Source organism: Lipotes vexillifer, unplaced genomic scaffold (assembly GCF_000442215.2).
Source record: "Lipotes vexillifer unplaced genomic scaffold, Lipotes_vexillifer_v1.1 scaffold238, whole genome shotgun sequence".
NCBI lineage: Eukaryota > Metazoa > Chordata > Mammalia > Artiodactyla > Lipotidae > Lipotes > Lipotes vexillifer.
In genome coordinates this window covers 1170524-1182804 of record NW_006785665.1, presented here as the reverse complement: position 1 = coordinate 1182804, position 12281 = coordinate 1170524, and the positions used below count along the sequence as shown (strand labels likewise).

Below are 12281 nucleotides of genomic sequence, written 5' to 3'. Positions count from 1 at the left end.
GGGAAAGAGAGACAACAGATAAGAAGCACATAAAGGGTGAGGGATGGACAGAGATGGTTTAGACTCCTGGGACTAAGGCTTGTGCTGCTGGGCAGCCGCAGGCATGCACATGCGCTCAGGCCAGGCCCTGGCCTAGCAAGGACGCCAGGCTCCACCGATCTGCCAAAATTTAGGTCCCCACTCTGGGATCACAGTGCTGGCCACGAGAGAGAGGGTCACAGAGCCCTCACATACTGGAGCTAAGCAGGGGAACCCAACAGACCAACTCTCCCATCCACCTCCTTTCTAGATAAGGAAACTGAGAACCAGGGACAGGGCGCAATATTTGTGGTCCTGCACCCAGGCCAGTTCTCGGGAGCCTTTCGGTCATTTTCTAGAGATTCTGGGAGCAACATCCTCTTGAGTGTGTGATGAGCATATTAATAAAGGAGGCACAGGTCTGGTTCCAGCTCTCTCACTAATTAATTCTTAGAGTGACTTTTGGAAAAATCCCTCAGTCTGCCTGCATTTTGGTTTTCTTATCTGTCAGCTGACGAGGTAGACATGATGGCCTTCTGATGTCCTGCCTGCCTCTGGGCACTCTCTGGCCTCTTATCCAGATCGGTCTTTGGGCATCTTCCCAGGTCTTGCCCTTTGTCCTCAGGCTGGCGACGGGCAGCTGAGAGTAGCTGTAGTTGACTCAGGAGGCCTCATGGACAAGGTCAGCAGGGGCCGACGTTGGGCTGTGCCCACCCAGAAAGCTGGCCCCTCACGGGTGGACACAGAGGGTCCAGTCCCTGGAAGGAGCTGGGTCAGTGAAAGTAGGGGTGTGGTGTCCAGTTTGGAGGCCCTCGCTTTGGGAGTGGAGTCAACCCCAGAATTGCTGGTGGCCCCTGGAACAATATTGAAGGAGGAACCACTGGACCCCTGAGCAGGGGGTCCAGACATGGTGGAGGGGCCACAAGCCACTGAGTGGTTCCTCCTCTCCCAGAGATCAAAGCCACTGAGAGTGAGTAATGGAAAAGGGGACAAGACAGAAGCAAGAGGCTGGCCATGACCATCTGTGGAGAGACCTTTGATAAGCTATCTGTTTTGGGAAGTTGCAGGTTTTTGCTTTTCTCTTTGGGAGCTTTACATGTTTGCTACCACTTCTGTTTTCTGGAGACTTCCTATAGAAAAGCCATAGCCTAACTGGGTTGAACGGAGGGGAGGGGAGGCTGGTCCCCCTCAGGAGTGTGAAGGGTGGCAGAGCAGCTCAAAGGGAAGAGTTCATGGGACCCCATACCCCAGGGTGACCTGGAGGAGATGGGACAGCCGAGAGAAGCTTAGGGCAGGGCTTCCCCTTGGGGTGGCTGGAACCCAGGCCTTGCATAAGAGGCTGCAGAGCTCTTCTGGAATCTTTGAACTCACATATTCCAGTGGCAGCCCAGAGAAACTTCACCTTTCGTGGTATTTATTCAAGGGATTCCACATTTACAAAATTTCCAGATAAATCAGATATGTCCATTACTTCATGTATTTTCATCATTTTATGAAAATAGCTTTCTAAAATGTCAAAAGATCATTTTGTTTACCTCTTCAGCTTACAAAATAAGAAAATCTTGGTTCAGCAAGATTAAGAATTGTCTTAAGGCCATATAACGTCCATGGTGTCTTAGGAAGAGAATCTGAATCGGATTCAGTCTTTTGATGATGATTCAGAACCAAGTCACTTACTTAGCTTCTCTCTAACTTCACTCTCTTCTTCCATCTGCCAAAGGTAGTCACCATGATTCTACTGTTGCTTCTAACTGCTGCCCGGTTACCAGCACCATCTCTTTGTTTCTGATCTTCCTTAGGCTGAGACTAAGTTTCTTAGAACTATGTGCAAAACAAGAATAAGTAGGTGGTGAGGTCATAGCTGGTTTTCCAATTAGCTGTGCATATGTAGTACTTGGGAGTTGGTGACATCTATTTAGCTGTTTAGATGGGTGGTTTTATGGCTTGGGGTACTTTGTGCCTATTTTGAGGTTATTGGTTGTGTTCTAGATTTTTTCAGATCATTAAACAAATGATCCAGGGGAATCTGCAAATGAGCTCTAAAGGAGGGCCATTCTCTGCTATATTCTCTCTCACACCTTTTTCCTTCCCCTCCCTCCCGGCCTTCCTCCCTTTTCCATCTGGCCCAGAGGGGCTCCCCAAAGACATCAGCTCCAGCCACCCTGCCTCCAGTCCCAAGCTAACTGAAGCTTTTCTTGATTTTCCCCTTTCTTCTCTGACCCAGCAATCTGGGAGTCTGCCATCCTTGGGACTGACCCTGGCCAATGTCACCAGTGACCTCAACAGGAAGAACGTGACGTGCTGGGCGGAGAATGACGTGGGCCGGGCTGAAGTCTCCGTCCAGGTCAACGTCTCCTGTGAGTCCCAATGACTCTCCCTGCGCCCACCCCCATCCCTTCTTCCCTGAAAAGAGGATGTGAGCGTTGGGGGCTGAAGGAAAGGGGTGGGATGTGTGTGTCCACAGCTGCTCCCTCCCAGCTGTCTCCAGATTCCCATGAAAACCTGATCCTTTGAGGGAAGTCCTGGGGGCTCGTCAAGGCCAGAGGGACGGAGATGGATTTCTTTTTGGCCCCTGCCCAAGTCTTGCTACCTGAAGCCCTCAACACCAGCTGCCTGCCCGTTCTCACTGCTCTGCTGTATTTCTTCATGTCCGTTCCTCCTTAGAACTTTTGCCCTACATCCTAGTTTTATTTTTTAATTTTTAATTAATTAATTAATTAATTAATGGCTGCGTTGGGCTTTAGTTGCGGCACGCGGGATCTTTCATTGAGGTGGGCAGGCTCTTCATTGCAGCGTGCTGGCTTCTCTCTGGTTGTGGCCTGGGCTTAGTTGCCCCTCGGCTCGAGGGGATCTTAGTTCCCCCACCAGGGGTCGAACCCCCGACCTCTGCATTGGAAGGCGGATTCTTAAGCTCTGGACCACCAGGGAAGTCCCTACATCCTAGTTTTAAAAGAAGAAATTCCCCATCTAAGATCCTCTCTAGGCTTACTGCTTAATTTCCCCAGGTCTGCCACAAATTATTTAAAATCTTCTATGCTATATAAATTTTTCTTCTTGTGAAACATAACATACATAGATATGTACATAAAACACATGCATCTTAAACAGTAATTATTCTTACCAGCAGTTCAGAAGACACTGTCTTCCTCTCCCCATTCAGAACCCCATCCTTCTCCTCCACCCCATGCTGACTTTTGTGATAATCATTTCCTTGCTTTTAAAAATAATTTTACACACGTATGCTTCCCTATCAATATGGTTGAGTTTTGTCTGTTCTTGTACATTATATAAATGGAATCATACCTCGTATTATTTTGTGTCTAGTTTCTTCTGCTCAACGTTATTTTTTTTTTAAGATTTATTTATTATTTATTTTGTTTATTTTTGGCTGCGTCGGGTCTTAGCTGCGGGATCTTAACGGGATCTTTGTTGAGGCACGAGGGATCTTTCGTTGACGTGTGTGGGTTTTCTCTCTCTAGTTGTGGCACGCAGGCTCCAGAGCGCTTGGGCTCTGTAGTTTGTGGCACGCGGGCTCTCTTGTTGAGGTACGCGAGCTCAGTAGTTGTGGTGCACGGGCTTAGTTGCCCTGCAGCATGTGGAATCTTAGCTCCCTGAGCAGGGATTGAACCTGCGTCGCCTGCATTGTAAGGCAGATTCTTTACCACTGGACCACCAGGGAGGTCCCTCAACATTATTTTTGTAAGATTCATCCACGTTAATGGGAGTAACTATTAGTTCATTCAGTTCACTGCTGAGTAGTATTCCATTGCATGAGTGCTGGCTGGGATTCCAGTATCAATTGTGTGTATGTATGTATGTATGTATGTATGTGTATATATATATATATATTTTTTTTTTCTATTATTGAGGGGCTTTTGCTTCTTTCAGGGTGGGTCTATTTCAAACCCGTATCCTTTTTCAAAAAGTTTTTAAACTGTATATATATATATATATATATATATATATATATATATATATATATATATTTGTTTGTTTGTTTGACGTTTAGGCCCCCTTCCCGATCTTCTTAGGCTTGATTACACTTAATTTTTCTAGATCCCTCATCCGAAAGACTCCATGTCTAATTTCCATAGGCCGGTACCCTACTTCTCTAGGACTGTTACTTATTTTCTTTAAACCCACCACTTACGTTCTTTAAGCTTGAGTTTTATGTACCTGCTGCCTGATTTATTTCAGATTTACTGTCAGCTTTCTCCAAAACGTCTCTCCTTATGAATCTCTTAGGGCCTGCTGACCAGTTTCTCTTAGGCCTACCCCCTGTTTCCAGCTATCCACTCCCAGCCCCACCTAGGATTGGTCAGGCCCGCAGCTGCTCCCGGACTCTGTCTGTCCCCCTCTCTGGCCCACAGTCCCCGCCAGTGTGCATCTGCAGCCGGCCGTGGAGCAGCACCACTGGTGCATCCCCTTCTCGGTGGACGGGCAGCCCACGCCCTCTCTGCGCTGGCTCTTCAATGGCTCTGTGCTCAACGAGACCAGCTTCATCTTCACGGAGTTCCTGGAGCTGGCAGCCAATGAGACCGTGCGACACGGCTGCCTGCGCCTCAACCAGCCCACCCACGTCAACAATGGCAACTACACGCTGCTGGCTACCAACCCCTTGGGCCAGGCCGCCGCCTCCGTCATGGCCGCCTTCATGGACAACCCTTTCGAGTTCAACCCTGAGGACCCCATCCCCGGTGTGAGGGCCACCCTGAACCCTGCCCCCTCTCCCTGGGTTCCACCTGGGTACAGATGCAGGTGTCCAGGGATGCCTGGCCCACTTCCTGCTGTGATCCTGACCTCAGAAGTTGGAGTGCCTGGTCTTGGACAGAAAGAAGCCTGGGGTTCTGGTGTCCAGCTCTGCGCTGTCCTCCTTTGCCCCTGCCTCCCCCAAACCCCAGGAGTCCTGAACCCCTGAGCTCTTCCATTCACTTGGGCTGGCTGAAGAGAGAGCCACGCACCAGGGCATCCCTGGCCCAGCTGGAAAAGGGCCACATGCATCTTCTCCCTTGAGGTCCAGCAGCTCCACCTCCCCACCCCAGCCCCACCCACGAAGGGATGAGTCCCAGAGGGGGAAGGGGACGCACTCCTCTTTTCCCCATCTGATCGCTTTCTCTCCTCCCTCCTGCTGCAGTCTCCTTCTCGCCAGTGGGTGAGTAGCCCAGGCTGGAGGGCAGGTTCTGTCTGGTCCCTGGAGCTGCGGCTGGGGCCGGGGTACAGTTACCCTGACCCCTGGGGGGGTCAGCTGGGGCCGGGGTGGGGAGTCAGTAGAGGAGACACTGTGTGTGTCAAAGCCTATCCTTCCTGCCCTGTGTCCCCACAGACACCAACAGCACATCCGGAGACCCAGTGGAGAAGGATGAAACAGCTTTTGGGGTGAGCGTGGGAAGTGGAAGCTTGTCCAGGACTTTAGATCAGGAGGCCGGGCTAGAGGCTCATCTGCATGTCATTTCCGGTCAGAGCACAGAGATCAGTAGAGTCTGGCCTGAGCTTAATCAGCCCCCTTCACAGCCGTGACTCGGGGGCCCCAGGGGAGGAGGAGGCAGGTCTGGGGGCCTGGTTCTGGGCATCTATGCAGGATGGAGAAACAGTTTGCTATGGGGGAGCTCTGAGAGTGCAGACAACCCCCAAATCTGGCCACCCCACACCCTCAGGTCTCCATGGCCGTGGGCCTGGCTGTTTTTGCCTGCCTCTTCCTTTCTACGACTTTTCTTGTGCTCAACAAATGTGGACGGAGGAACAAGTTTGGGATCAACCGTGAGTTGGGGGCTGCAGAATGGCTGTCTGTCAGTCTGTCCATCCGGCTTTATTTCCTGCTGGCTCTTCCCCACTCTGTCCGCTGTGTGAGGGCCTGTGCACACGTGGAGTTCTACAGAGTGTGTGTTTGGGGTATACGAGGACAGGCTGTGGGGCTTGTGAATATGAGTGTGTCGGTGCTGGAGCCGGGGTAGTTTCAGAGGTACCATCTGCTAATTGGTGGCTGGATTGTAGTCAAACACTAAGTGGGTCTGGGAGGTCTGGGCTCTGCGGGGGGGCGGGGGGGGAGTTCTCTGGTGGCCCACGGGGCCTGGGGGTTGGACAGGAGCCAGACAGAGAATGGCCGTAGTGCCTTCCCTTCCTCCTGCCTGCTGTCTTGCTTCCTAGCTCTTCTGTTCCTCCCGTGCAAGTTATGAGGTGGGGTCACCTGGCACCCTGCAACCTGACAGGAGCTAGAGCGTGTGCCTGGGCTGTGACCCCTCCGTGTTACTGTGTCTCCTTCCCAGGCCCCACCGTGCTGGCTCCAGAGGATGGACTGGCCATGTCGCTGCATTTCATGACATTGGGTGGCAGCTCCCTGTCTCCCAGCGAGGGCAAAAGCTCTGGGCTCCAAGGCCACATCATTGAGAACCCACAGTACTTTAGCGATGCCTGTGAGGGGCTGGGTCAAGGGTGCGGGCGAGCCTGTGCGTGTGTGTGTTGTTTGCACGTGTGTGTGTGCATGTGTAGAAGTCCCTGTGTGTCACTGCCTTTGCCCACCCCAGGCCTGAATAAGCCTTCCCTCCCACCCTGCTGCCACCCGTGTCCACATCATGTCATGGGGCTTGGTGAAGGTGTGAAGGCTCACTTTCAGTGTCCATCCTCCCCTTTGCCTGGAACTCTCTGTGCAGAGCACAGCCCTGCTGGACAGTCCTGTCCTTGCCCCTGTCCCATCCTTCCCAAGACTGGGTCTCTTGTCTGACCCTGCAAGCCCCCCGCAGGTGTTCATCACATCAAGCGCCGGGATATCGTGCTCAAGTGGGAGCTGGGCGAGGGTGCCTTTGGGAAGGTCTTCCTAGCTGAGTGCCACAACCTGCTGCCTGAGCAGGACAAGATGCTAGTGGCCGTCAAGGTAAGACCTTGGCCATGCGATATTGCTGGCCTGGGCCCCCCTCCCAGAGCAGCATCATTCCAGGATGGGGTGCTCAGGCTGGTGGGTGGGAGGCTGGGGTCTGGCATGTTTCACGACTTGTGGGTGGATGGGTCACCTTGGACGTGGGGAGGTCAAGGCTGGGCCCTCACCCAGGCCTGTCCCTGCCCCTGCCATCCAGGCGCTGAAGGAGGTGTCTGAGAGCGCCAGGCAGGACTTCCAGCGGGAGGCCGAGCTGCTCACCATGCTGCAGCACCAGCACATCGTGCGCTTCTTTGGCGTCTGCACCGAGGGCCGCCCGCTGCTCATGGTCTTTGAGTACATGCGGCACGGTGACCTCAACCGCTTCCTCCGGTATGAGGGCCCGGACCTGGCGCTGGCCCCTGGCCCGTCGTCCCTTCCCTGCAAGCACATCCCTGCTTGTCTGTCTGCTGAACTGCGGGGGGTGGGACACCAAGAAGAAGCAGGAAGGCCCTGTCCGCAAGGCAAATGTGAGGCAAATGTGTGAATGTGAGGAGAGTCAGAGGACAGATGTGGGGAGGACAGAGCGGCAATGTCAGGGAGGTTGCCCTAGCAGAAATCAGGAGCTGAATCTTCAGGATGGGTGGGCTTTGCAGAGTGTGTGTGCACTTGCGTGTGGCACACAGAAGCCAGGCCTGTAGGAGGTGGCAGTTTTGGTAACTACGATAACAGCAATAACAGGCATTTATCAGGCACTTTCCGCGCTCCAGGCACTACGCTATATATTTTATAATTCATTCTAATTATGACTGTCTGTGCTTATACATATATGTCTGTATAATAATATAAATGTATATTTATTTTTCATAGTCTCCTAGCATATATGGCAATTTATACTTGAAGAAAGTTACCAAAAATTCGTTTCTTTGGCTTTGGACAGAACAACTCTGATATGTTAACTAATTTGTACTGATAATTTTAATAGCTTCAAGAAATGTACCCATTTCTCAGATGAGACCTAGAGAGGTAAAGTGACTGGCTCAAGGGCACACAGGTAACAAATGGTCCAGGGAGATGTGGCCCCAGGCAGAGCCCTGCTCTCAACCCCTGACCGTGATGGTCACGTATTCCCTTCGTCGAGTCCTACTCCGATGAGGTGGACCCCCTGTGAGGTTGGGGCAGTGTGAGGCAGGGAAAGGGCCAGGGTTTGGAATCAACTGTGACTTATTAGCTGAGCCTACTTTGCCAAGTAGATTTCCTCTCTGACCTCAGTTTCCCTACCAGTAAGAGGGACAACGGGGGACTGTGGTTCTGGATGAGTGCGTTTGTACAGCTGATGGTAGCGATTTGGTCTCCAAACATCCCTTTGGGAGTGTCAGGTTATTCATGTAGCCAGGCTGCAAAATTCAGCTGGGAGAGACCCCGGAGTGTGAGCTTATCTTGAGCATGGGGAGGAGCCAATGGAGGATGTGGAGAGGGAAGGAGGTGAGGGCAGACCTGAGGTTAAATGTGGAGGTGAATTGGCTCAGAGGAACCCAAGTCAAGAGGAGGCCAAAGAGGAGCCCTTCCCCTTACTCACCAGATGCGGTGTGGGCTCTGTGCTAGGGACCGGATGCAAGCCAGGATCCATCTGGGGTCCAGGATGGAGGAAAAGCAGCTTTATATAGTGGAGAGAGCACGGGGAAACCGAAGGAGGGAAACATGAAAGCTCCTCCATGGGTCTGGAAGACTTCCCCTAGGAGGGGCCTATTTCTATTTCTCCTCGCCTCTGGGCCTCTACCTCTGCCTGGTACACTGGGTCTGCTTCCCAGCCCCTTCACCCACCCCTGTCCCCGACCCCTTCAAGTGGCTTACTCACCTCCCTTCCCAAGGGCTTGAGTCTCAGTTTAGATGTCTCTTCTTCCATGAAGCCTTCCCTGACTTCTTCCATCCCTACCCTGAGTGCCCATCAGGTGCTCCCCACGTTGCACTGCTGTAACCTGTTTATCCGCATCCTACCCTCCACTGTAGCTCTGGTGCTTGGCACATTGGAGATGTTACCCGGAATAAGTGAAGAAATAAATTGTTGAGGAGAAAGTTGGCCAGTAGGAAAGGGCAGTACTGACAAAACCATCAGCTCAGACAGCTTCAGAAGAAGGAATATTTGGGGAATGGAGATGAATGATCAGGTACTGGTCTAGAGGGATGGCTGTGGGGAGGAGGAGGGCATCCTGGAAACCTTTGGAAGGAAGGCTGGATACCGAGGGCAAAGGTCAGAGAGACAGGAATCAAGGACTACCAGATTTCAGGCTCACAGCCTGGGTGGGGGATGTTCCCTTCATTGAGGCAGGGGCAGGCCTGGGGGAAGATGCTGAGCACCTTCGCAAGGGCTGAGTCGGAGGTGTACCCGGGCAAGAGATGTAGGGGCCAGTGGGCAGCTCCAGTGGGCTTGGAGTTCAAGGGGCCTGCCTGAGAGGAAGGCATTAATGTGGAAAGTGTGGGCACCAGTGGAAGCTCTAGAGGTGGGGCACACCAAGGCGGCCCCCATCCCGGTCCCTCCAGACAGCTGCCTCCCCTGTTCTTTCCTTCCTCCATTCCCTGAGTCCCTTCCCACACCCCCAACCCCCAGCTCCCTGGGCTCCCTTCTTTCAGGCTCCTGGGGGCTCTCTCCTCCCAGCCTATCCGTCTCCCTCACTCTTTCTCGAAGGTCCCACGGGCCTGATGCCAAGCTGTTGGCTGGCGGGGAGGACGTGGCTCCAGGGCCTCTGGGCGTGGGGCAGCTGCTGGCCGTGGCTAGCCAGGTCGCCGCGGGGATGGTGTACCTGGCGGGTCTGCACTTCGTGCATCGGGACCTGGCCACGCGCAACTGTCTGGTGGGTCAGGGACTAGTAGTCAAGATCGGCGATTTCGGCATGAGCAGGGATATCTACAGCACCGACTATTACCGCGTAAGTCTTTCACCCCGGCCCCTCCCACAGCATCCAAACTGTAGACACGCTAACGCCGAGTCCCCCCTCCAGTGCCTGCCCTTGCTGGGCACGCCCTCCTCTCCCTCAGGCGGTGTGGTGTCTGAGACTCTCTGGCTCTGGTTTTTAACCCGCCTCCTACCCCCTCGGCCCCCAGTGGAGGAGGGTCTGTCTGCACTATCACGGAGGGAAACGGCACCATCGCTTTTTCCCTTTTAGCCCTGGGCGGGAGAGCCGCTTCGATTTATTTTTAATGGCGGGACTGGGGGCGGGTCTGCGTCAGGAGAGGCTGTCCGCGGTGGGCGCCCGCAGGAGGTGACGCAGCGCCGCACGCCGGCAGGTGGGAGGCCGCACCATGCTGCCCATCCGCTGGATGCCACCTGAGAGCATTCTCTACCGCAAATTCACCACCGAGAGCGACGTGTGGAGCTTCGGCGTGGTGCTCTGGGAGATCTTCACCTACGGCAAGCAACCCTGGTACCAGCTCTCCAACACAGAGGTCAGCCCCGCTCCACGGGTCATTCCCTGCCGGCCACCCTTTCCCCGCCACTTCGGGTCGCTTTTTCAGGAAATTGTGTCCCCTTCTGCCCCTCATCCCACTGTCGCCAGGCCAGGCACCCATCCAGCATCCTGCCGACACTGCTCTCTCCACCCCGACCCTGTTCTTTTCTCACATTCTTCCTTCTCCTATTCTAACTGGCTCCTGGGTGAACCTCAAAGCACTTATAAATGGAGCACAGATCTTCATCCCTAGCTGCATTTTATAGACCTGGTAGGCATCATCAGGGTGAAAGGGAGAGGCATGGAAAGAGGAACACAGCACGAGAGGGCCTGACGCTGCAGCAGGAAGGCTGGAGGTTAGACTGTAAGAAGGACGGTCCTACACCTCCCCTTGCTCTCCTGGCTGGACACAGGTGTTCTCTCTCCCGGAGCAGCTCCCCCAACCCCCTCCTTGGCTCGCAGCTGTCAGTTTCCATTTCTCCTCCTAATGCAGTCTGCTCCCTGGAGGCTGGTGGCGTGGGAGAGAGGGTTATAGATTTTAATTTTCTCAAGCACTGAGAGAAGGAATGGAATTAGTGCCGCCCATAACCCAAGCCCTCTAATGGCGAGGGAGGGAAGAAGTGGGGAAGAGACTCCAGGCCCTTCAAGCGTCTCCCTGCCACAGCCTCTCCTTCTTTGGATCCCTTAGCTGCTCTCGCAGTCCTTCCTGGAGTTTAACTTTGATCTTTCCTGCTGCAGTTTTCTTTTAAGAGCAGCTAGGTCCCCACAGAGTGGCACCTACAGAAGAGAAAAAAAGTGGGGTTGCTCTCTACCCTAAAATGCAAGCCAGCCACTTTTCAAGGCCTTTACCTGCAACCCTGCTCTGTTTTCTTTTTGCCCTCTGGAGCTGAGAGATTGAGAACCCTTCCCTTCTTCCATGCAGCCTTCAACACTAAACTGATGGATTTGGCAAATGCCTTGGCTCCTCCCCTTCCTTAGCCCACCTGGCAAGCCTTCCTAGGGTCTGATTCCAGCCCTTCGGGATACAATTCTACCCCAGCCCAACCTTCCCAGGGTCTCTCTAGCTTTAATCCTTCCACTGCTCAGTGTCGGAGTGGAAAGGAATCTTGGGATTCACTGCATCCTTTCAGACTATTAGTAGCCACGAGGCCCAGACATATCGTATGACCTGCCTTGGGAGCTTCAATGAGGCAGAGGCAGTGCTGTGTCTGGCCTCACTCTCCTGCCCCCAGCCCAGTGTGCCATCTTCTCTCCCTCTGGTGGCCCCAGGCGATCGAGTGCATCACACAGGGACGTGAGCTGGAGCGGCCGCGTGCCTGCCCACCGGAGGTCTACGCCATTATGCGAGGCTGCTGGCAGCGGGAGCCCCAACAACGCCACAGCATCAAGGATGTGCACACCCAGCTGCAAGCCCTTGCCCAGGCGCCTCCTGTCTACCTGGATGTCCTGGGCTAGGAGGCTGGCCCAGGGGCTGGGACTGGGTAGCCGGAATACTGCAGCCTGCCCTCAGCGACCCCCATGGCTCCCAGCAGCCCCAGGGTGATCTCAAAGCATCTAACTCACCCTCAGCATGCGGAAGGGGACAGGTGGGGTCTGGGAGCGGAGGATGTTCCTGCTTCCCTAGGCAGGGTTCCGCCATAGCAATTATATTTATTATCCCTTGGCTGTGTCTCTTGCCAATTCTTGGGATGATGTCGTTCTGGGAGGGGGTTATCGGGACTCAGGTAGGGGGATGATTCTCTGGGATCCTCCCCCTCTCTGCTTAACCTCAGCCACCTACCCCTATGGCATGCAGCTGTCACCTCCACCTTGTAGTTGTGGTTTGCCTCCCAGTCCCCATGGTCATCTTGTCCGCCTGGCGGTGAGGCAGCCTCAGGTCAAGCTTCCCGGACCTTCAGACCCTAATTGCCTATCTCTGTATTTCATTCAGGAAGGCTGCAGTAGGAGGGATTGAAGTTAGATGTGGAGGT

At 53.8% G+C, this 12281-nt stretch overlaps 1 protein-coding gene across 3 annotated transcripts in view; it reads left to right on the top strand.

Moving 5' to 3' along the window:
* NTRK1 (neurotrophic receptor tyrosine kinase 1) overlaps positions 1-11974 on the top strand; it is a 36885-nt gene extending 24911 nt beyond the window's left edge. For 2 of the 3 annotated variants that reach the window (XM_007457871.1, XM_007457870.1), the window contains exons 7-16: positions 2243-2375; positions 4389-4715; positions 5342-5394; positions 5673-5775; positions 6282-6428; positions 6756-6886; positions 7086-7258; positions 9552-9792; positions 10151-10309; positions 11581-11974. In XM_007457871.1, the coding sequence (XP_007457933.1) occupies positions 2243-2375; positions 4389-4715; positions 5342-5394; positions 5673-5775; positions 6282-6428; positions 6756-6886; positions 7086-7258; positions 9552-9792; positions 10151-10309; positions 11581-11766 (1653 nt within the window). In that variant the 3' untranslated portion in view covers positions 11767-11974. Of the gene's footprint in view, positions 1-2242; positions 2376-4388; positions 4716-5152; positions 5171-5341; positions 5395-5672; positions 5776-6281; positions 6429-6755; positions 6887-7085; positions 7259-9551; positions 9793-10150; positions 10310-11580 lie in introns of all 3 variants that reach the window. The other variant, XM_007457869.1, reaches the window with a different exon arrangement.
* The last annotated feature ends 307 nt before the right edge of the window (positions 11975-12281 follow it).